At 42.1% G+C, this 22108-nt stretch overlaps 1 protein-coding gene across 4 annotated transcripts in view; it reads right to left on the bottom strand.

Annotated features, from left to right (window-relative positions):
- Positions 1–21724, bottom strand: part of wipi1 (WD repeat domain, phosphoinositide interacting 1) — an 82574-nt gene extending 60850 nt beyond the window's left edge. For 2 of the 4 annotated variants that reach the window (XM_052033259.1, XM_052033260.1), the window contains exons 1-2: positions 21479–21605; positions 7697–7779 (exon numbers count right to left, since the gene is read on the bottom strand). In XM_052033259.1, coding sequence (XP_051889219.1) covers positions 7697–7779; positions 21479–21552 — 157 coding nt within the window. In that variant the 5' untranslated portion in view covers positions 21553–21605. Of the gene's footprint in view, positions 1–7696; positions 7780–18879; positions 18912–21478 lie in introns of those variants that run through there. The other 2 variants (XM_052033258.1, XM_052033261.1) reach the window with 2 other exon arrangements.
- Positions 21725–22108: the final 384 nt, after the last annotated feature.

Below are 22108 nucleotides of genomic sequence, written 5' to 3'. Positions count from 1 at the left end.
AAATGAATCAATGAATCTGAGTGCATTTTGCTTTGAATATATCTGTAATGTATTTTTGCAATGTTTCCTATGCTAAGGGCAACTTTTCCAGATACAAGTTGCTGTAGCTGAAATGTGTAGAATCACAAAATCATGGTTACAGTGTTGCAGCACCGTCTCCAATCCTTCTTGCATTCATAGAAGTTCTACATTTTTGCAGCTTTTAAATTTTTTTTCACGGAACTTCTCAGATGCCAAACATAATGCTGACTTTAAAATCTTGTTGCTGCTATGACAACATGGGCTGCCCATGTGCATTAAACGAGTAAGTACTATGCCTCACAACAATATAAGCAGAATGCCTTTCAAGTCCCTTTTCTTCCCTGATGTTCAATTAAGTAAGAGGAAATATAAAAATGGGAGCCAGACTAGCAGAACATAGAGTTTGGTGGGTGGGAAATGATTCCTAAGGACTGGGACTTGGGTTTTCCTACATTCACGGATGTATTATTATATGTAGCTATCTAAACAAAGCACCTGCCCCATTAACCGCCTTCGGAAATAGTTCTAGTAATTGGACACACAGCACAGATTAGTCATGGAAGTAGGATCCCATTACGTAGCTGTGATGCTATTGGTATATTAAGGTCTGATAACTCAGTAGTCTGAAGCTGAGCAGGACTGCCCCCACCTGGTTCTACTCCCGTGTATCCAGACGTAGCTAGAGAATCTCCTAAAACAGCTTCTCTTCACATTTCATGCATGTTACCCGTGTTGAAGGTCAATAACCTTAAAGTTCCATTAAAGGGTATTCCTGTTGGAAAATCCCCAGAGTGATGACAGTTGTGCACTGCACACAGATAAATATCTCTCAAACACACCCAGCTGCTTCTATGCACATGCACTATAATTTTTGAAAGCATGTGAATCTGCGCATCTTTACACAATCAGGATTTAGTTTAAATTACACTGTATGATCTAATTATGAAAATTCGTCCAGAACCACTGGACAAAATTAACAATAAATGGGAAAGCGAACTCCAGACATCTCTACCTACAGAGACTTGGAAGAAAATTCTTCATTTAGTTAATACATCTTCAATGTGCGCCAGACGCTCTTTGATACAGTTTAAGGTAGTTCACAGGACCCATATGTCAAAAGATAAGCTAGCTCGTTTTTATCAACATATAAATCCTATATGTGACAGATGTAAATTGAATGTGGCTTCTTTGACACATATGTTTTGGTCCTGTCCTCTTTTGGAAAAATATTGGAAAGATATTTTTAACATTATTTCAAATGCATTGAAGATTGATTTACAACCTCATCCTATCACTGCAATTTTTGGATTACCAAGGATAGAGTCTGGCCATCTATCTGCCTCCGCTAACCGTATGATTGTCTTTGTTACATTAATGGCCAAACAATCCATTTTGCTTAAATGGAAGGATCCAATACCCCCTAATACTTTTCAATGGTTCTCTCAAACTATATCATGTTTAAACTTGGAAAAAATTAGGAGTGGTACTGTTGATCCTTCACTTAGATTTGAGGAAGTTTGGAGTCCATTTATTCAATATTTTCACATGATATAGATCCCCTTGTAATAACCTTTCAACTTAGAGGAATGGACTTGACGACATAATATTGCTCTGTTTCTACTGAGAAATTTTAGTCCAGTTTTTTTTTGTTTGTTGTTTTTTTTTGAAATTTTTTTTGTTTAGCTTAGTTTGGTTTGATATATTGTTTATAATTTTTCTTATTGTTTTGGGGATTTTTTTTTCTTTCTCTTATATTTATACAATAAATATTTTTCTTTCCTTCCTTTTATATTATATTCATTCACTAAGAGATCATTGGATTTACAGATTTTTTTATACTTTATTGTTCATTATGATTATCTATGCCATGATTGTTCTCCTGATCTCTTTGTATTACATGTACAAATATTGATGTTATATATTAATCTGTATTAATTTGAAAACTAATAAAAAGATTGAAAAAGAAATTACACTGTATGATGCATAAAGACACTGGGTAATCCAACAGAATTTCTAGGATTTAGAATCATATTGCTTCGAAATTCATCGCCAATTTATAAGGCTAAGTTCAGTACATAGTAACAGGTGCATATTTTACTTTGCTTCCAAAATTTGATCCCAATGTGAAAATGAATACCGAGAGCAGGATGTTCAGCCCTTATGTACTTGGTGTGACTGATCAGAGATGAAAGTTATGGTACGGAAATGAGCCTTTTCAGCCCTCGTGTCCATGCCAGCCAATAAAAAAAATTGGATTTTATTATCCTGCCCTTACGGACGTAAGCTATAGGATTTAAAGTGTAAATCCAAATACCTTTTTTGTGAAGAGGATTTCCACCTTGGTCATTCTTTGGGACAGTGAATTCCAGATCTCACCATCCTCTGGGTGGAAAAAATGTTCTTCTCAACTCCCAGCTAAGCGTGCTATTAATTATTTTAAATATATATCTTCTAGTAATTAAGACCCTGAGGAAAAAGCTTGGGGGCAGCTCCTGTCTCTTATCCATTTGCTACAACATAATTGGGAAACATACACGTATGGAACCTGCTGATATATGCTGATGATCTTGTCTCCCCTCAGTCACCCTACTACTCCTCTCCACCACCTATGTTGTCAAGCAGCTCGTTTTGAATGAGCCACATCTTCATCCATCTAAACATCCTTTTTCATCCAAAACAATTTTCATTCCACTTCTCCCATCATTGTGTCATATATATCCTGTCTATACACTGTAGTGTCCTACTTGAAGAGCGCTTCCAACCTCTCTGGCTTCACCATCACAAAAGCTTCCACTGCTTCAACACTGTCCCTGACTCTACCTTATCTGCCGCTGAGACCTTCACCCGGACATGACTATTCCAGTGCTTTCCTCCCAACATCCTGTTCTCCATATTCCAGAAACTATAGCTTATCCAAAATTCTGCTTGTGATATCCTAACTGAAATAAACCATGTTCATCCATCACACCTCTGCTCATTAATCCATAACTGGCTCCCAGTCCAGCTCTTCATTTTTAATGGTTTTAAACAGATGTTCACATCTCTCCACAGTGTTGTCTCTCCTTAAGCCTTAAAAAAAAATTGGTGTTGCTCCACTCTGGTGTGAGCATTAAGGATTTGTCTCAATCTTCACGGCACATATTTGTTGAGGTAACTTTTTACAATAACAAGAAAATGTAATACAGGTAGTTCTGCTATAACATGATAGTCACGTTCCTGAGAAACCTCATGTTATAATAAGTCATGTTATAGTAGAATAGGCTGTAGCTGCCTTCAAAGCACAGACTTAAACAGGTCTACATGATTACGATCGTGCTATAACCAATGCGGCCTGCGTAATGCTAATAGTGTTTCCTAATCCATCAATCATGTTATAATCAATTTGCATTATGGAAACATGTGTTATAGCACAACTAACTGTACCTAAAGTAATCCAGCCTGTTGAGTAAACAGGAAAAGGGAAACACTTGGAAATATGCAATTTCATGAATAAGTTTTACCATTCAGTTGCTTGTTCCAAGACATAAAAACCACCAGTGTTGAGTAATTTAGTTATTTTTAAAGTAGTGACACAAGAGACTGCAAATGTTGGAATCTGGAGCAAAAAAAACAAACAGCTGAAGGAACTCAGCAGGTCAAGCAACAACTGTGAGGGCAAAGGGATGGTCAATGTTTCGGGTCAAGACCCTGCATGAGTCCTGATGCAGGGTCTTAACCCGAAACATTGACTATCCCTTTGCCTCCATTGACACTACTTGACCCGCTGAGTTCCTCCAGCAGTCTGTTGCTTTTCTTATTTTTAAACTAGTTTGTAAGCTAAGCAAATCACAATGATTTATCTTGTTTCTTTTATTTGACTTTGCTTTTGCAATCTGTTTTTCTTAATGCACCTGATTAATGGTTTGTGAGCTAAGAAACACGTGTCATTGTTATTTATCAATTAGCTGAAATGGTTCAGAATGATTGTTTCCAATGGAAATCAGAAATACAGGGTGGGTAATTTTTGTCTCCGTGTGTTCTCATTGCTGAATGAGCCTCTATGTCCCAGGAGAGGCCTGGATATTAACCTACATATTAACTCAGTGCTACATTTGGAAACCAGGTGCTTCTGGCAGAAGGGTGTCAGGGAGGTCTCTGTAAATCTTATGAATGTCTGCACTTTGGGGAAACTTGCAATGCAAGCAAACCCTGCACCCGCTCTGCCTGCTACTGTGGGCAGGAGAAAAAGTAGATGAAGTCTTCTTTCCCTGATTATGGAATTTGGATGACCTCCCTTCAGGAGCAGTGCGCACGCAGCAAAAATCAGCAACAGAGCTAGAAATGGTCCAGAGGCTAGGAAGCCGAGAGTGATCAGGACCTTGACCTCTAAGGGCAAAGGAGTCAAGATACATGTGGGAAGGTGGTTGAGGTTGCAAGAGGTCATGGATCTCACAAAGACTACATAATGTAGGGGAGGTGGGGAGTAGTGGGATGGTGTCCTGGGACATAAAACACAAAGGTTGGGCATGCCTTAATAGCAAGTAATTAAGAAGGTTAATAGACTGATTTTTATTGCAAGAGATATGGAATATAAAAGTAAGGAAGTTTTGCTGCAATGTTACTGCACATTGGTCTCCATATTGAAGGGAGGATGTACTTGCATTGGAGGCAGTGCAAAGAAGTTCACAGGATTAATTCCTGAGATGAAAGGGCTGACATATGAGGGGGATTAAGCAGGTTGGATCTATATACGTTGGAATCTAGAAGAATGAGAAGTGATCGTATTAAAATGTACAAGGGGGATTGACAAACTGAATGCTGAGAGGATATTTCCATTTGTGAGCATCTTGAATTAGGGGACAGAGTTGCACAATAAAGAGGTGTCTTTTAAGATAGTGATGAGGAGGAACTTCTTCTCTCAGAGGGTTGTGACTCTTTGGAATTCTCTACTACAGTTGGTAAGGCAGAGGCATTGAATGTATTCAAGGTGGAGATCGACACATATTTAAACTACAAGGGAATCATGGGGTATAGGGAGAGAGAAGGAAAACGGCTTTGAGACCAAAATTGGATCAACCATTATCTTATGGAATTATCGAAGACCTTGCAGCTAAAAAACACATAAGAGAAAGTGCTGGAGATTAGTGGCCAATTGGAGATGGGGTGTCCCAATTGTAGCGCAGCACAATTAAATCTCAGGATTACTCAGGTCACAGAGTATTCGTGCCGACAATTTCAATAGAGTGAAATATCATTTTCATAATATGTTGCAACAGTCTTATCAATCCCATTTGTTATCTTTCCTTTCCAGCAAGGCACTTAGACTTACAGCAAGAGGGCATGAACCTCACAGGCTAGAAGACCATGCAGAAGCCAATTCACTCCCAAAGGGCACAGGACCTTTACTTACCATCCACCCACTCAAAAACTCACTTTGTGAGGATCGGTATGATGGATATTAGGGCTTTTGTCTGGTGACTCAAACTTCACATGAACAAAATGGAAGTTATGGGCCACAGTGGAGAAATCATAGAGGGTAAAGCCCACTTTTCAGCTCAGCTAGAACACAGTTGTGAGCCCGAAGCGGTCAATGAAATAGATAATCATTGAAGAGCAGACGAGAAGTAATTTGAAGCATACAACTGCAGAAAGAATAGAGACCATTTCAAGCAAGAGTTACTGATGATTCAGAGCATTATAATGCCTTTTTGCGTGGACAGAGTGGGCAACTCCATGAAACAAATATTCCAATCAAATGAGTCTATGCGTACTCCAGTTAAACAAGAATTAAATGAGATGACAGTTACATTCACTGCAACAATCTGAACCAAAGTGTTCTCCAGCCAAATGAAGAGAAATGTGGCTGTTCCAGAAGAAGGATAATGGGGAAAAGCAGATACAGAAGTGAGAATTCCAATTGAAGCAACTTTACTTCTTGTCCATTGTGCTCAGTGCCACCCAACTAATCCCATCTGCAAAGAATATTGCTTTGCTTTGGTGGAACGCTCCTAGGCAGTGCCCTTATGGAGTCTGAAACCCTAAGAGCAAGAGGTGAATGCTCCTGGTGAGATCTGCAAGTAAACAGATGCCATTTATTTGTAATCAATGATACACTGCATCTGTTGGAAGTCAGGCATAGACCCAAACCCAACATTCTGACTAGCACGGTCACCAGCAATGTTCACAGGGTGGCCTCCCCATCTCCTTGAGAAACAATCCTGTCATGCACCGTGGGTTACAAACTGGGGGGAAATCCTCAATATGCTTTTATCAGAACCCTGAAAGAATCTGGAGGCACAAATATTAAAGGCAATAATCACATTGCCCCTCCTCTGCTCCACCCCCTGCCTATAAACACAGAGGCTCATTGAGCGCTGGGCTGGCTCGGGAGGCTGGAGCAGCAGGGGAGAGAGAGGTTTTTAAAAAAAATCACATTGCCAATATGCACCCATCAGATTCAAGGGAACAGGAAGCCATCATCTGACACACCAAACTCTGCCTCTGAGGCACAAATGCATGGACATACCAAGAGTACTCTGCCTCTGTGTCAGAGTACTCAAGAAGAATAAGACTTCTTCAAGCTGCTTGCCTGTCAGTTGCCCAGATACAAATCCAAGGGCACAATACTAGGGCTGGTCTCTTGCTGCTGTTGTCAGTCTAGAAAGTAAACTCTCAGGAAGAGAGCTATAAACAAAATCTTATTCCACTAGTGTGTAGTAAAACTGTGAGTACTGTATTTATTGCAGCATTTTCCGAAATTAGAATCAACCCCTTCATTGCCACTGCACAGCTGACTTGCTCTCACTGGCAAGCTTCAGGATGCCCAGGAAAACGCTGAAATTTTGTGTTGAAATATTGCTCCAATCGAGTGATTTTTTTTACCATGTTAGTACACCACCTGCCTCTCCCAAAGGGATTGTGCCCAAACAGGCTGATATACTCAATTTACATACAAAGGTCAGCCTCTTGCTCAAGCCTTCAAATACTCACCAACCCGCACTTTAAAATATTCCCCACAGACTCAGGTGTACATGGGCCACATTAGCATCAATTTCAGAGAGTATGCTACACCATAAACTACAGCTTAACTTCGTCCATCATGAGTAAGTGTTTAAATTGAGTCACCACTCACTGCTGGAACCATGGGTAAACAGGACACTTCAAACTCTGGTAGCCAGAGTAACAGACAGTTTCCTGCCTCTACTTCCATCATCCTCTGAAAAATACACCCATCAGTCAACTTTGTTGCTCTAAAATTAAAAATGACCCCCATGGAGTTTAAGTGTGCAATTACTTTCTCCATGTTCTCCTTGCACCCTTTGGACCCAGTCTCATTTGACACCAAGGCTCGAAGACACATGCCTGTTCCATTCCCCAGCTTTGAAAGGCATAAGCAGAATAAAACATCCATTCAAATTAAAACAAGATATGTAGTTCTTCATGTTAAACAGCATACATTCAAATACTTCTTGTTAGGAAAAGTCACATTTCTGAAGGGATACCATTTCCAACCTAATTTTTACTTCTAAAGTATCTTTGATATTATGATACAAATAAATCTAGCATATTCATTGCATTATTTCATACACCACAAATATTAGACATGTATATGGAAAATCTTTCAAAAGCATTAACAATTAACAATGACATGCGGTTCTTAAATGTTTCAAAATGGAATAAAAGAGCTGAGACTCACTGCATCTGTAGATTTCTTCTAATCTGTCCACTGAAGCCAGGGAGAAAAGTTTATAACCAGAGTTTGTACCAACTGCCAAAGATCTACAGAAAAAAAACAAGAATCTTTATCACATACAACTTGACACACTCTTCCTATTCTTCACTCTGTCACAGAAGTTCATGTGCACATCTTACCTTATTTCTGTGGTACGTGAATAATAGATTGTCACCTTTTGGAGCCAAGTCTCCCCAGGAATGGGGGTTGTTTGATATTCCTGAGGCAATTATATCTTCACAGAACAGGAATCTTCCAAGCTAAGTCCCATACTGACCCTTTAGCCTACAAGCCCTCTACCCACAGTGCCGATTCAACCATCTGACTGATCTATCTCTTGACCCTCCAATCAGACCAATTGAAGGCCCTAATCATGAGCAGTGTACCCACTGCCTTGTCTTCCCCCTCTCCACACACAACACTCACCCCTCAAGCTACTTCCCGACCCCTGACCTGACACAAAGCCCTATCCCCCATCCCAGCCTTTACCTAATCAACCTTGGCCACTTACCTGATCATTAACCAAACTCCACTCCACCATCCCAGGAACCTAGCTGATCAATGACCAAACAAGCCTTGTGTGGTTCTCCCCACAGGGTTCTGCCATGGTCTCAGGTGCCATTTTTCAATTCCAGAACAACATTGCTTGTTCAATAACACCATAGAGGTTTGCAGTAGCATACCCAGGACCAAAATGGGCATTGACAGACATCTGCTATAACCATTTAGAGTGCCCTATAATTTTTAGGTTACGGTATTTAAAAAAATGCAATTGTAAAAAGTAAAGCTAGATATTTGAGACCTCCAGTCCATGGATACTAGTTGCTATATATTAGTCAATCACACATGGCGTTGAATAGCAGAATGATCAATCTGTAGTCTTCAAGTGAAGAATGGCTTGTGGACAGCAGGAGTTTGAACCAACAGGTACAGATGTAATTCAGTCCCCATTTGAAAGTTATATCTTCTATCATTATGTTATACTTTAGTTTTATATTGGTCCAAAATTTACAGTCAGCAGCATGCTGTCTATGCTTGTCGCTGGTACATGAGCATAATATGGTTTCCCTGGCGGAAACTTGCAGAAGGAAATTAGCCCAATCCTCAGCAGCAAAGACTTGCACTATGGCTTAAGTAAGATTAAGTGGGTGTAGGGACAGGAGGACAATGGTTGGGGGTGCAACTGAGCAGAACTTTTGAGAGCTGGCTGAGCCTCACTCTTTGGTTTGGCAGCTGTCAAATCAGTATTGGTATTGGCTTTGGTTTATTATTGTCACTTGTACCGAGGTACAGTGAAAAGCTTGTCTTACAAACCGATTGTACAGGTCAATTCATTACACAGTGCAGTTACATTGAGTTAGTACAGAGTGCATTGAAGTAGGGCAGGTAAAAACAATAACAGTAGAGAGTAAAGTGTCACAGCTACAGAGAAAGTGCAGTGCAATAAGGTGCAAGGTCACAGCAAGATAGATTGTGAGGTCATAGTCCATCTCATTGTATAAGGGAACAGTTCAATAGTCTTATCACAGTGGGGTAGAAGCTGTCCTTAAGTCTGGTAGTACTTGCCCTCAGGCTCCTGTATCTTCTACCCGATGGAAGAGGAGAGAAGAGAGAATGTCCCGGGTGGGTGGGGTCTTTGATTATGCTGGCTGCTTCACCAAGACAACGAGAGGTAAAGAGAGAGTCCAAGGAGGGGAGGCTGGTTTTCATGACGTGCTGGGCTGTGTCCACAACTCTCTGCAGCTTCTTGCAGTCCTGGGCGGAGCAGTTGCCATACCAAGCTGTGATACATCCAGATAGGATGCTTTCTGTGGTGCATCGGTAAAAGCTGGTGAGAGTCAAAGGGGACAAACCAAATTTCTTTAGCCTCCTGAGGAAGTAGAGGTGCTGGTGAGCTTTCTTGGCTGTGGCATCTACATGATTTGACCAGGACAGGCTGTTGGTGATGTTCACTCCCAGGAACTTGAAGCTCACAACCCTCTCGACCTCAGTACCATTGATGTAGACAGGTGCATGTACACTGCCCCCTTTCCTGAAGTCAATGACCGGCTCTTTTGTTTTGTTGACATTGAGGGAAAGGTTGTTGTCACGACACCATTCCACTAAGCTCTCTATCTCCTTCCTGTACTCCGACTCATCGCTGTTTGAGATACGGCCTACAACGGTGGTCTCATCTCCAAACTTGTAGATGGAGTTAGAGCAGAATCTGGCCACACAGTTGTGAGTGTATAGGGAGTAGAGGGCTGAGGACGCAGCCTTGTGGGGCACCAGTGTTGAGAATAATCATCGGAGGTATTGCTGCCTATCCTCACTGATTGCGGTCTGTTTGTTGGAAAGTCAAGGATCCAGTTACAGAGGGAGGCGTTGAGTCCTAGGTCTCGGAGTCTGGTGACAAGCTTGCTTGGAATTATTGTATTGAAGGCAGAGCTGTAGTCAATAAACAATAGTCTAATCTGTCAATAACATTAAGTTTCAGATGCTTCTGACACTGAAATATTCAAACACTAATAAAAACTATGAAAAATTATTCATATTACTCAAGAAATTAAAAAACATAAAATGATTCGATAGACTGAAACAATTAGCAAAAATACTTTCCTCACTCCCTTGCAGCCACTCTCCTCCAAAGAAATCACTGGGTGGGAGCTCAATCTGCCAGGTCTAAACATCCGTCATCTTAATTCTCCATCACATTCCCACTCTGATCAATCTGTCTGTGACCTCCTTCACTGCTATAATGAGGACACACACATTCCTGAGAACTGCACCTGTTCTGCCTGAACACATTGCATCCTTCCCAACTCAATATCAGATTCAACAATTACAAGTAACTCACTTTCTGGCCAGTTCTGCTATTGATCATCCGTAATATTGACACGGTTATTCCTCTAGCGTGGCCTGACTTGCTGGGCCTTTCCTATGGTTCTGCATTTCACAGCTTTTACATGTTCCTTTGTTTGTATTTTTTCCCTTCTCTCTTTAACTATCCTTATTAACCTATCAACTAAATGGCTTCATCAACAGTTTATCACCACAGCAACCCTCACCTCATCCGATCAATGATATTCCCTTGTCCTATCCATCCTTTCTCTAACCTCTCCGCAACTTAAACTAACTTGTTTTCTACTTCCCAGTTCTGATGAAAGGTCTTCGCCCTGAAATGTTAACTCTGTTTCTCTTCCCACAAATGCTGTCTGACCTGCTGAGTGAGTCCAGCATTTTCTCCTTTTCTTCCTCTGACCAGAAGAGGGAAATGTCCACAACTTTGCACATCCGTCAGGAGTCCAATGTTGGAGCACATCCATGAAAAACACTCTGAGCAACTGTCAGCAACTTCAGGCCCTCCGTGTTCACATGGAGATCCCAGCATTTCTGTCACTTATGTGGGGTATCGCCAGCAGTCACATAGGTGTGCTGACAATTCCACATTAATTTAATTAAATAACCAATTTGCAGCAATTTTAGAAACAAGAAAAATCAATGAGTAAGTGAAGAAATGAAGCTCTCCATAATGCAAATGAAGTAGCTGAGTGACAAAGTCCAATGTGCCACCATATCACAACTTGGTGGGGTGGGGTGGGGTGGTGGGTGGGGGTGTGGGAAGGGGGGAAAGAGGAGGCTGGGGGAGGTTGATGGAGTAGTATAAATACAGTATGACATGCTGCCAAAATAGATTTGTACAGAGGAATTTATAATAGAAATTTTGACATAGAAATTAGACAAATTTGACAACAGTGATGTTGTCTATGACAGAAGTGCACCCAGAACATAATTTTGAGTAATATATAATTATTAACTTTATTACTTGAAGATTTCTCATGACCTTGTGTAATTCTCTCCAACTGATAACACAAAAGACACTGACTCAACCGCAAACTCTGTTCCAAGACCATCAACCCCACCACACACCCTGATCGCTTTGTAAGACTGAACTAAATCATTTACATGTCCTATTTGTCCCAGGGTAAAGGTTTCAACGACATACTCACAAAAACACAATTTGATATTTCAACGGTTGCCAAACTATGCAAATATTTTGTTTAAATGCTTATTCTACCTTCAGAACAGAATGGCTAAAGTCACAAGAGATCACATTCGATTGACTGGTGCTGACTCATTGAATATAGTACTTTTGTTGTAGGAAGCCTAGTCGGTTGCACAAGAAGACAAACCGAACAAAGTGAACTGTGCAGCTTCAACCAATGACTAAGAGCAACTCAAATGCACAATAAATTGTGGCAGCTCATAACTGGTCCTTGACCACTGATGAAAGACAGAAATCTGGTAGCTAATCAGTTATTTTGACAGATTCTCAATGCCCATTTACTTTAATGGCTTTACTACTGGGAAATGTCTGTCAAATGCCATATTAAAATTTTAGTCACTGGGTTAAAAAAAACAAGCACATATACTTTTCTGAGAAAAAATTCATGCCATTTCCAGTTAAGCATTACCTTGGTATTGTAAATTACACATAATATTACACATGGCAACCTTTCACGTCACCGTGCAACATTAAGTGGCAGACTCCATCATATTACCATCGTACATCCTCTACCACCAACAGTGGCAGCCCTTCCAGTGAAGATAATTCCACAATGCTACCTGGTAATGAGTTCCAGGATTTGGTCCCAGAGATGGACGATATATTTCCAAATCAGGTACATTTCTCTACACCTTGTTCTTTTTGGTGACAGAGGTTTGGGAGGGGCTGTCAGAGCAGTCGAGGCAAGTAACTGTTGTGTAGTTTGCAGATAGTGAAGGAAATGAATTCTTAGGATGGTGGATGGGGCACACCTCTAACTCCATCTACAAGTTTGCAGATGATACCACCGTTGTAGGCCGTATCTCAAACAACGATGAGTCGGGGTACGGGAAGGAGATAGAGAGCTTAGTGACATGGTGTCATGACAACAACCTTTCCCTCAATGTCAACAAAAGAGCTGGTCATTTAATTCAGGAAAGGGGGTGGTGTACATGCACCTATCTACATCAACGGTGCTGAGGTCGAGAGGGTTGAGAGCTTCTAGTTCCTGGGAGTGAACATCACCAATAGCCTGTCTTGTTCAAATCACGTAGGTGCCACGACCAAGAAAGCTCACCAGGGCCTCTACTTCCTCAGAAGGCTAAAGAAATTCAGTATGTCCCCTTTGACACTCACCAACTTTTATCGATGCACCATAGAAAGCATCCTGTCTGGATGCATCACGGCTTGGTACGGCAACTCCTCTGCCAAGGACAGCAAGAAACTGCAGAGAGTTGTGGACACAGCCCAGCACATCATGAAAACCAGCCTCCCCTCCTTGGACTCTGTCTTTACCTCTCGTTGTCTTGGTGAAGCAACCAGCATAATCAAAGACCCCACCCACCCGGGTCATTCTCTCTTCTCTCCTCTTCCATCAGGTAAAAGATACAGGAGCCTGAAGGCACATACCACCAGGCTTAAGGACAGCTCCTACCTTACTGTGATAAGACTATTGAACTGTTCCCTTATATGATGAGATAGATTCTGACCTCACAATCTACCTTGTTGTGACCTTGCACCTTATTGTCTACCTGCACTGCACTTTCTCTGTAGCTGTGACACTTTACTCTGTAATGTTATTTTTTTTTTACCTATACTACCTTAATGCACTCCGTACTAACTCAAAGTAACTTCACTGTGTAATGAATTGACCTGTACGATCAGTATGCAAGACAAGTTTTCACTGTACCTCAGTACAAGTGACAATAATAAACCAATACCAATCAAATGTTCCATCCTGGACAGTGTGAAACTTCTTGAGTTTTGCTAGAGTTGTACTCATCCAGGCAAGTGGAGAGTTTTCTGCTACATTCCTCACTGTGCATCATAAATAGTGGAAAAGCTTTGGAATGTCAGGAAACATGGAACACGGAATAGTACAGCAGAAGAACAGGCCCCTCAGCACAGGATGTTTGTACCAACTGTGATACCAATTTAAACAGCACATCTGCATGAACGTGGTCGGTATCCCTCCATTCTCTGCCTGTTCTTGTGTCTGTCCAAATGTTTCTTAAGTATTGCTTTCACCACTTCCCCTGGCAGTGCATTCCAGGCACCTACCACTCTCTATGTAAAAAAAAACTTGCCTGTACATCTCCTTTAAATGTTCCCTCTCTCACCTCAAAGCTATGTCCTCTAGTATAGGACATTTCCACCTAAGGAAAAAGACTCTGATCATCTGCCTTATCTACGCCCCTCATAATTTTATATTCTTCCACCAGGTCACCCCGCAGCCTCTGATACTCTAGAGAAAACAATTCAAGTTTGTCCAACTTATGGCTTATGCTCTTTAATCCTGGTGAACCTCTTCTGCACAGTCTCCAAAGCCTCCACATCCTGCCTGTAACGCAGTGACCAGAAATCATCAATGAACATCCCCACTTCTGACCTTATGACGGAAAGGTGACTGATGAAGCAGATTCCCTGAGAAACTCACAGTGATGGCCTGGGACTGGGATGATTGGCCTCCAACAACTGCAACCGTCTTTGTGCAAGATATGACTACAACTATTGGAGCATTTTTCTTGATACCCATTGACTCAGTTTTACCAGGGTTCCTGATGCCACACTCCCTCTTGTGCTACCTTAATGTCAAGAGCACACACTCTCACCTCAATGCTGGCATTTAGCTCTTCTGTCCATGTTCGAACCAAGACTGTCTTGAGCTCCAGAGTCAAATATTTCTGGCAAAGTCCAAAATAGGCATCAATGTGCAGGTTATTCTTGAATAATGTCTTAATGATGATTAAGAGTTGACTGATTAGATAGTAATTAGCTGGATTGGATTTGTCCTGCCATTTATGAACAGGACATCCCTGGGCAATTTTTGACATTGTTGGGTAGATGCCAGTAATCTAATTGTACTAGAACAGCTGAACTAGTTCTGAAATGCATGTCTTCAGTACTACAGCCAGAATGTGGTCTGAGTACTTAGCCTTTGCATTTGTTGTTTCTCAATATCACATGAAGTGAATTGAATTTGTTGAAGACAGGTTCTGTGCTGGTGGGGATCTCAGGAGAAGGCCAAGATGAATCATTTATTCAGCACTTCTGGCTAAACCTGGTTGCAAATGCTTCAGCCTTGCCTTTATCATTCGCATGCTGTACACCAATAACATTGAGGGTCAGGATGAGCTTGGTGCCTCCTCCTTAGCTGTTCAACTGGTAAACCACTATTCAGAAGTCGATGTAGCAGGATTAGCCTGTCCATTAGTTATGAGATCACTTAGCTCTGTCTATTGCATGCCGTTTTCATTGGTTAGCTTCACTAGAATGGTACCATATTTTTAGGTATGTCTGTTGCCACTCCCGTCATGGTCTTCTGCACTCCTTAATAACCTGGCTTGGTAGAATGAGGGATATGCATGAGGTTACACCTTGTGGTGTACATTCCTGCTGCTGATGGTCCACAGCATTTCTCGGATGCCTGATCTTGAGCTGCCAGATCTTTCTAAATTTATTTCATCTGGCGTCGTCATAGTGCTGCACAATTTGATGAAATTATCCTCGGTGTCTCCACAAGGACTTTTGTGCATGCCCTCACCACCGGTGAAGAGGTCAAGTGATTTATCTCAGAATCAGATATATCATCACTAACATATGTCGTGAAATTTGTTGTTTTGCAGCAGCAGTACAGTGCAAGACATAAAAATTACTATAAGTTACAAAACTAAATAGTGCAAAAGAGGAATAACGAGGTAGTGTTCATGGGTCCATGGACCGTTCAGAAATCTGATGGTGGAGGGGAAGAAGCTGTTCCTGAAATGCTGAGTGTGGGTCTTCAGGCTCCTGTACCTCCTCCCCGATGGTAGTAATGTAAAGAGGGTCCTGGGTGAAGATCACCTGGGCGGTGAATGTCCTTAATAATGGATGCTGCCTTCTTGAGGCACCTCCTCTTGAAGATATCCTCAATGGCGGGGAGGGTTGTGCCCGTGATGGAGCTGGCTGAGTCTACAAGACCCTGCAGCCTCTTTCAATCCTGCACATTGGAGCCTCCATACCAGGCTGTGATGCAACCAGTCAGAATGCTCTCCACTGTACATCTGTAGAAATTTGCAAGAATCTTTGGTAACATACCAGATCTCCTAAAACTCCTAATGAAATAGAGCCACTGGCGTGCCTTCTTCTTGATTGCATCAATGTGTTGGGCCCAAGCTAGATCCTCTGAGATGATGACCCAAGAACTTGAAGCTGCTCACCCATTCCACCGGTGACCCCTCAATGAAGACTGGTGTGTGTTCTCCCGAATTCCGCTGTCGGTTCAGTCACCTGCTGCCACAGAGCCAATCTGTCAGTTATGTCCTTCAGGATTTTGCCAGTTTATCCAAACCACCTTTGGTCATGTTGAGGAATCAATGTTGAGGAATCTCAGGGCTACTCCCCCTCACCTGTATAACACAGAGCTGCCCTCTCATGCAGGACTTGTGGAGTAGGAGTCTGGCACGTTGTTTGTAAGATATGATTCTGTGAGGACAACTATGTCAGATTGTTGCTTAACTAGCCTGTGGGACAGTTCCCACCATTCAGCCACTGATTCCTAGATATTCATGCGGAGGACAATACAAGGATGACTGGGCTGGAAGCCACTCTACCATGTCCATATTAGGTGCTCAGGCCAATAATAGGTGGTCCATCTAATTCACTTACATTTACTCATTCCCTGCTTCAACGAGCAGTTAATGGTGCAACTGAGTATCTTGCTTGGCCCTTTCACATTCAATTTTAGTGTGACGAATATTAATGGATCTAGAATCACATACAGGCCAGATAAGGATGGCAGATCTCTCTGCTGGAGCAGATGAAAGAACCGGATGTTTTTTTAAAATGACATTCTGGGAGATTGATGGTCATCATCACATACTTGAGCTCACATTTTCTGTCAACCCAGGCCTTTGGGTTAGTAATCTGGTAACTTCACTGCTGCACTAGAACTACACTCTGAAAGAACTTGCGTGGGGACCATCAAGGTTCTTCACCAGTTGGGCTTAGTGGCAGCACCACTGTTGGAAGCAAAATCCAACTTCACACTGAAGGCTCCATTGAATGTGTGGCATCACCATCACGTTATATGGGATGGACTCAGAACATACAGCAGCTTAAAGTGGGGGATCCACAAGATGCTGCGAGTCATTAGCAGGAGCAGAAATGTACACCAGTGCAATCTGTAACCTCATGGCCAGCACGTTCATTATTCTACCAATACTATCAATCCAGCGAACCAACACTGGTTCAATGAGAAGTGCAGGAGGATATGTCAGGAGCAGAACCAGGATTACATAAAAAATGACAAAGCTATAATATACGACTACACGTATGCTGCGCAGCAAAAACAGTATGAGGCAGACAGGGTTAAGTGATCCCACAAGAGAATAATGGTTGGGAATTAAACAGCTAAAGGGAGATGGAACCTCTAAGAATATCCCCATTGTCAACAACAGTGAGGCCCAGCATTTGAGCACTAAATTGGCGAGCTAAAAAAAATGGCTGGGTATTGGATACAGCAAAGGTAATCGGACCAGATAACATTTGACTTGTGGTACTAAAGACTAGCATTCCAGGACTAGCTAAACCTCTAGGCAAGCTGTTCCAGTACAGTCACAACATGGATGTTCAGCCAACAATGTGGAAAACTGCCTGAGCTTGTCCTGTCCACAAAAAGCAAGAAAACCACAATCTGGATAATCAGTTCAATCAGTCTACTCTCAGTCATCAGCAGAGTGATAGAAGATGCTGTCAATAGTGATATCAAGCAGCACACATTCACCAATAACCCATGCATTGAACCACAGTTTGTGTTTTGCCAGGACCACTTGACTCCAACCTCATCAGAGGCTTGGTCCAAGCATGGTACGGAGGGCTGAATTTCAGAGGTGACGGAGCAACTGTTCTCAACATTTCCATAATGGTTGACTGAGTATGGCTTCAGGGAGCCTGATCAAACTGAGCAATTGGTACCAATAGGGAAAGCACTCCAGAGGTTAGAGTCAAAGCGCACACAAAGGAAGATGTGTGGTTGTAGAGGTCAATCATCCCAGTCCCAGGACATCACTGCAGGAGTTCTTCAGGGCAGGGTCCTTGTCCTTCCATCATAAAAGTGGGCATTCACTTCTTTTGCTCATGATGCCCATATTTCAAAAAGTGAATAAATGAAAGACAATTCTGATAGACTATTCACTGTCTTAACAGACATTAAGTCTGATTCTCTTTCCGAAGATGCTGCCTCTCACCTTCTATTACCCCTCCTCGCTCTCTCCATCTTCCCTATCCCCATCCTCCTTCTACTTCCCCGTCCTTCAGTGCCCCATCCCCCACCCCTCTACATTCATCCTATCCTCTCCCCACCTCCCCCATGTACCTCAGCAGTCCCCTCCTCATCTTGCACTCCCCTGCCTATCCCCACTGCACTTCCCTTCTCCTACTCCCTTCACTCCTCCACTCCCCTTTTCCATCCTCTAGTGCCAACTTACCCTCCCCGTTCCCCCAGTCCATTGTCCTCCCCTCTCCCCACTCCTCCACCCATTCCTGCCTCCTCCATCCTCTCTCCATGTCCTCCCATACTCTTCCTCCCCACCCACCATCCTCTCCTTCCAACTGCCACCCCTCCCAATAACCACTCCCCTCCATAATCCCCTCCCCATCCAGCACCCCTGAAATCTGCTTGCCTGATCCTACTCCCCTCCCACATCTGCCAGTCCCCCCCTCCTCCTCATCACCCACCACTCCCTGCCCCTATTTCTCTCATCCCACTCTTCCACTACCCTCCACCAATCTGCCGTCCCTTTCTTGCCCATAGTCTTTCACAGAATTGGCAAGGGGCCTTCATGCATTTATGGATTAACAAGCCTTTTTAGAATTTCTAGCCCAGAAACTTTCCTCATCATCCAAGAAATAACCTGCATGAATTGGATGCAAAATTAAGAAGTATTACTTTAAAAGAAACTCTAAGCTCAACACATCAATGCCTTATTTGCTGATTCCTTACACATGCCTTCTTAACATCAATATACATGACACATCTTGAGCTTCTTTAGTATTGTTGGCTAGTATCACCACTTCAAAAAAATCCTTTAACAAGATTGCTGCCTCATTAAAAATTTCTTTTCTGCAAATTTTGTGAATGTACCACTATTGCTGCTTCTTCACTTTTCTAGAAGATATACTGAAGTGATGTCACAAGATCCATGTTGCTACACTCAATCTGGGAAAAGCAGGAAAGCAAAATGAGTGTTGTGTCCATGCTAATGGCAAGAAAACAAAATTATGTCAAAACTCTTTAAAACAAAAAGCATATTACTGTTGCTGGAAATAGTGGAAAAGAGAGGTTGAGCTTGGGAGAAGTCGACTTCATTCAGGGGGTCTAAATGAATTTATTTGTAATCACAGACATGTGGTTAGGATCAAAAATGAATAAAGTTCAAGTGTGAAAAATCATTTAAGATTCTATCCAATCTAATAACAGATGCAACAAGGCAGCTGAAAATCTTGTGATAAATTGAACAAGTGACATGATGTAGCCAGCCAACCAGTTAGTTGTGTGGTGTACTGGACAGTTCCAAATTACTTAAACTCCTGGCTAGATGGCCAGAGTACACTACTTGATAGTTTCAAACAGATTTCTGATAAAAACAGAATTGCCAGTTACATGAAAAGTTAAAGCTTGAGAAAGTATCCCCATAAATTAAGGAATTTTTCTGAGACACTAAGCTTCATGTATAAATGCATGTTATATTGCTGGGAAGATTGTTGGCTCTTCAAATAAAAATCCTGGTGCATCAACACTGTAAATATTTGCCATAGGGTGATCTCTGTAGCAACCCTGGGCATATCTATCCATGCACAAGATGTTCACATAACACATGAAAATCAAAAGCAATAGTATTCCATGGAAATTATTTTTATTCCACTGGGATAATTCTGGGGATATTAATGCTCAAGTCTCTGTTTATTTTACTTATCACTGCTGAGCTTTCCCTGATCACTGATGGATAAATCTATCATTCTGCATAAAGCTGAGCAATAAAGAAGATGTGATGCAGTGATGTAGACCTCTGGTGAAACAACATGTAGAGTTCTGTTTGTACGTAGAGTTCTGGTTTCTTACCAAAAGAGGAATACAGAGGGAATGCAACAAAGGTTCATTCAATGGGAAAAGTGGAGCAGGCCTATATTCCTCTGGAATTGAGAACAGTGTGAGTATCACTGAAAAAAAATCACGCATGATTGAATAGCAGAGCAGAATTGATGGACATAATGGCCTACCTCTGCTTCTCTATCTTATGGTCTTATGGACTCATGTATGAAAACCTTATAGATGCTGGAAGGTTTTTTCCCATGAGTACAGTCTCTCACTGTCAATAATGACAGCTACTTAGGCCTCTGATGAGAAATTTCTTAATTTGTGGAGCTAATAATTCGTTTATGATTTTCTACTCAGAGAATGCTCAGCTGTTGTGTATTAAAGACCAAGATCAATAAAACCATTAATCAAAGAATATGCGGCTGGGATGGGAAAGTGGTGTTGTAGTACATCAGCAGTGAACTTTGTTGAATTGCAGAGCAGACTTCAGAGGCCTTTGGGGCCCATTCCTTCTCTGGCTTCTCACATTCGCAGGGGAGTAAGATTTCCTATGGTTTGTGGTCAGATAAAGTAATTGGGGGCAGAGTGGGGGGGTGGTAAAAGTTGGTGGTAAATGGCAGAAGTCATCCTCAACGCCATTCCTAATCACCATGACTTCTACTGGAAATGACTGAAAAGCAAAACATCTGCAGAAACTAGAAATCTGAAATAAAAACAGAAACTGCTGGGGATACTCAGCAGGGACCCTTTGGATGAAGGGCCATTGACCTGAAACATCAACACTGTTTCTATCTCCACAGTTGACCTACTGAATTCCCCTGGCATTTTCTGTTTTTACTTCCAATCAATTGGCTTTGAAAAAAAAGGGATCTTGTAAGTAACTGTTTCTTCCCCTCCAGATTTCTGAACAGTCCATGAACACTAACTCATTATTCCTTTATTTTTGCACTGTTTATTTATGTTTGTTAATTGTAATTTTATGTCTTTGCACTGTACTGCTGCTGCAAAATAACACATTTCATGTCATATAAGTCAGTGATAATAAATCTGATTCTGACCGTATGACTTTGGAACCAGACAACACAACAATGTACCAGTAAAACCTGCAAAAGGAGAAAGAAGAGGGCCTACTCCATTTTCTATGCAAAAATGTTGAGTGTGATGACTTTGATTTCATCAAAACTGCTCCTCAGAGGGAAAGTAGCAGGGTAACACCTAAGATGGGTAAAGAAACAATACCTGCTGAGAGATTATCTTCTATGTTAACTGTAAACTTCTGTGATAAAACAGGCTGAGGTTTTGACTTTGTGGGGTTACCCAAAGTAAATTTAAGTTGCAAAAATTATTTAAGTATTATTATACACAACAGAAGACCATCTATTATTTAATGCAAGCTGAATTCAAAAATGGGCTACTACAGGGAAAAGTGTGTCATGACCTGCATAATTTTGAAATCTGACCCTTACTTCCAACGGTAAAGAAAACAGTAAGAGCCAAAACCAGGCCCACTGACAGTTCGGCTCCCAGCCACTCCCCGCCCGTTCCCATCAGAGTGATGATAACAGTCCCGAAGCGCTGGGGGGAAGCTGCTTGGACACATTAACGAGAGTGAAAAGCCGAGTAAGAGAGGCGGCCAGTTTCTTACGTGCAGTCCTGATTGAAGGAGGCGCAGAGAGGGGCGATCGCGGCTCCCTCTCCGCCAGCATCACTTTGGCTCATCCTCGGCGCTCCACATCCGAACGCCCCCCCCTCCTCCCCCCGCCCACCCCCGCCGGCTCAGCGCCCGTTCTGAGTGGCGAACTGCGGCTCCCGATCACTCGCCATTCACGCCGATCCCCAATCGATACACTGTAACAGCTGTCAAGGGCTGACGTCACATCCCATTCCCATTGGACGATGACAACTCTGACGTAGGAAACGTGATGGAGATCGGTCCCGCCCCCCTCCAGCAGGGCCAAAGCTGATTGGCCATTTCTCCACACCAGAGGCAAACGTTACCCCCCCCAAGGATGAGTTTGGCCCTTTGGTCAGGTTACACGTCCATCAAACCTTCATTCATCTGCAAAAGCAAAATACTTCGCATGCTGTAGTCTGACGTGGTGTCACATTGCTGGCAGTGTCTGTGGCTGCAGAGGAAAGTTTTAAACCAAATGCCTTTCAAAGGTTGGATAATTCTAAAATGCAGATTAAATGGGGTGGAAAGATCTAAGGGGTATAATAGGGAAAACAAGGGAGATTAAATGATAAAACGGGATGAAGGGTAAATGTTTTTAAT

This window comes from Pristis pectinata, chromosome 18 (genome assembly GCF_009764475.1).
Source record: "Pristis pectinata isolate sPriPec2 chromosome 18, sPriPec2.1.pri, whole genome shotgun sequence".
Classification (NCBI taxonomy): Eukaryota; Metazoa; Chordata; class Chondrichthyes; order Rhinopristiformes; family Pristidae; genus Pristis; species Pristis pectinata.
The sequence above is the reverse complement of the archived record's forward strand: the minus strand, read 5'-3'. Positions and strand labels throughout refer to the sequence as shown.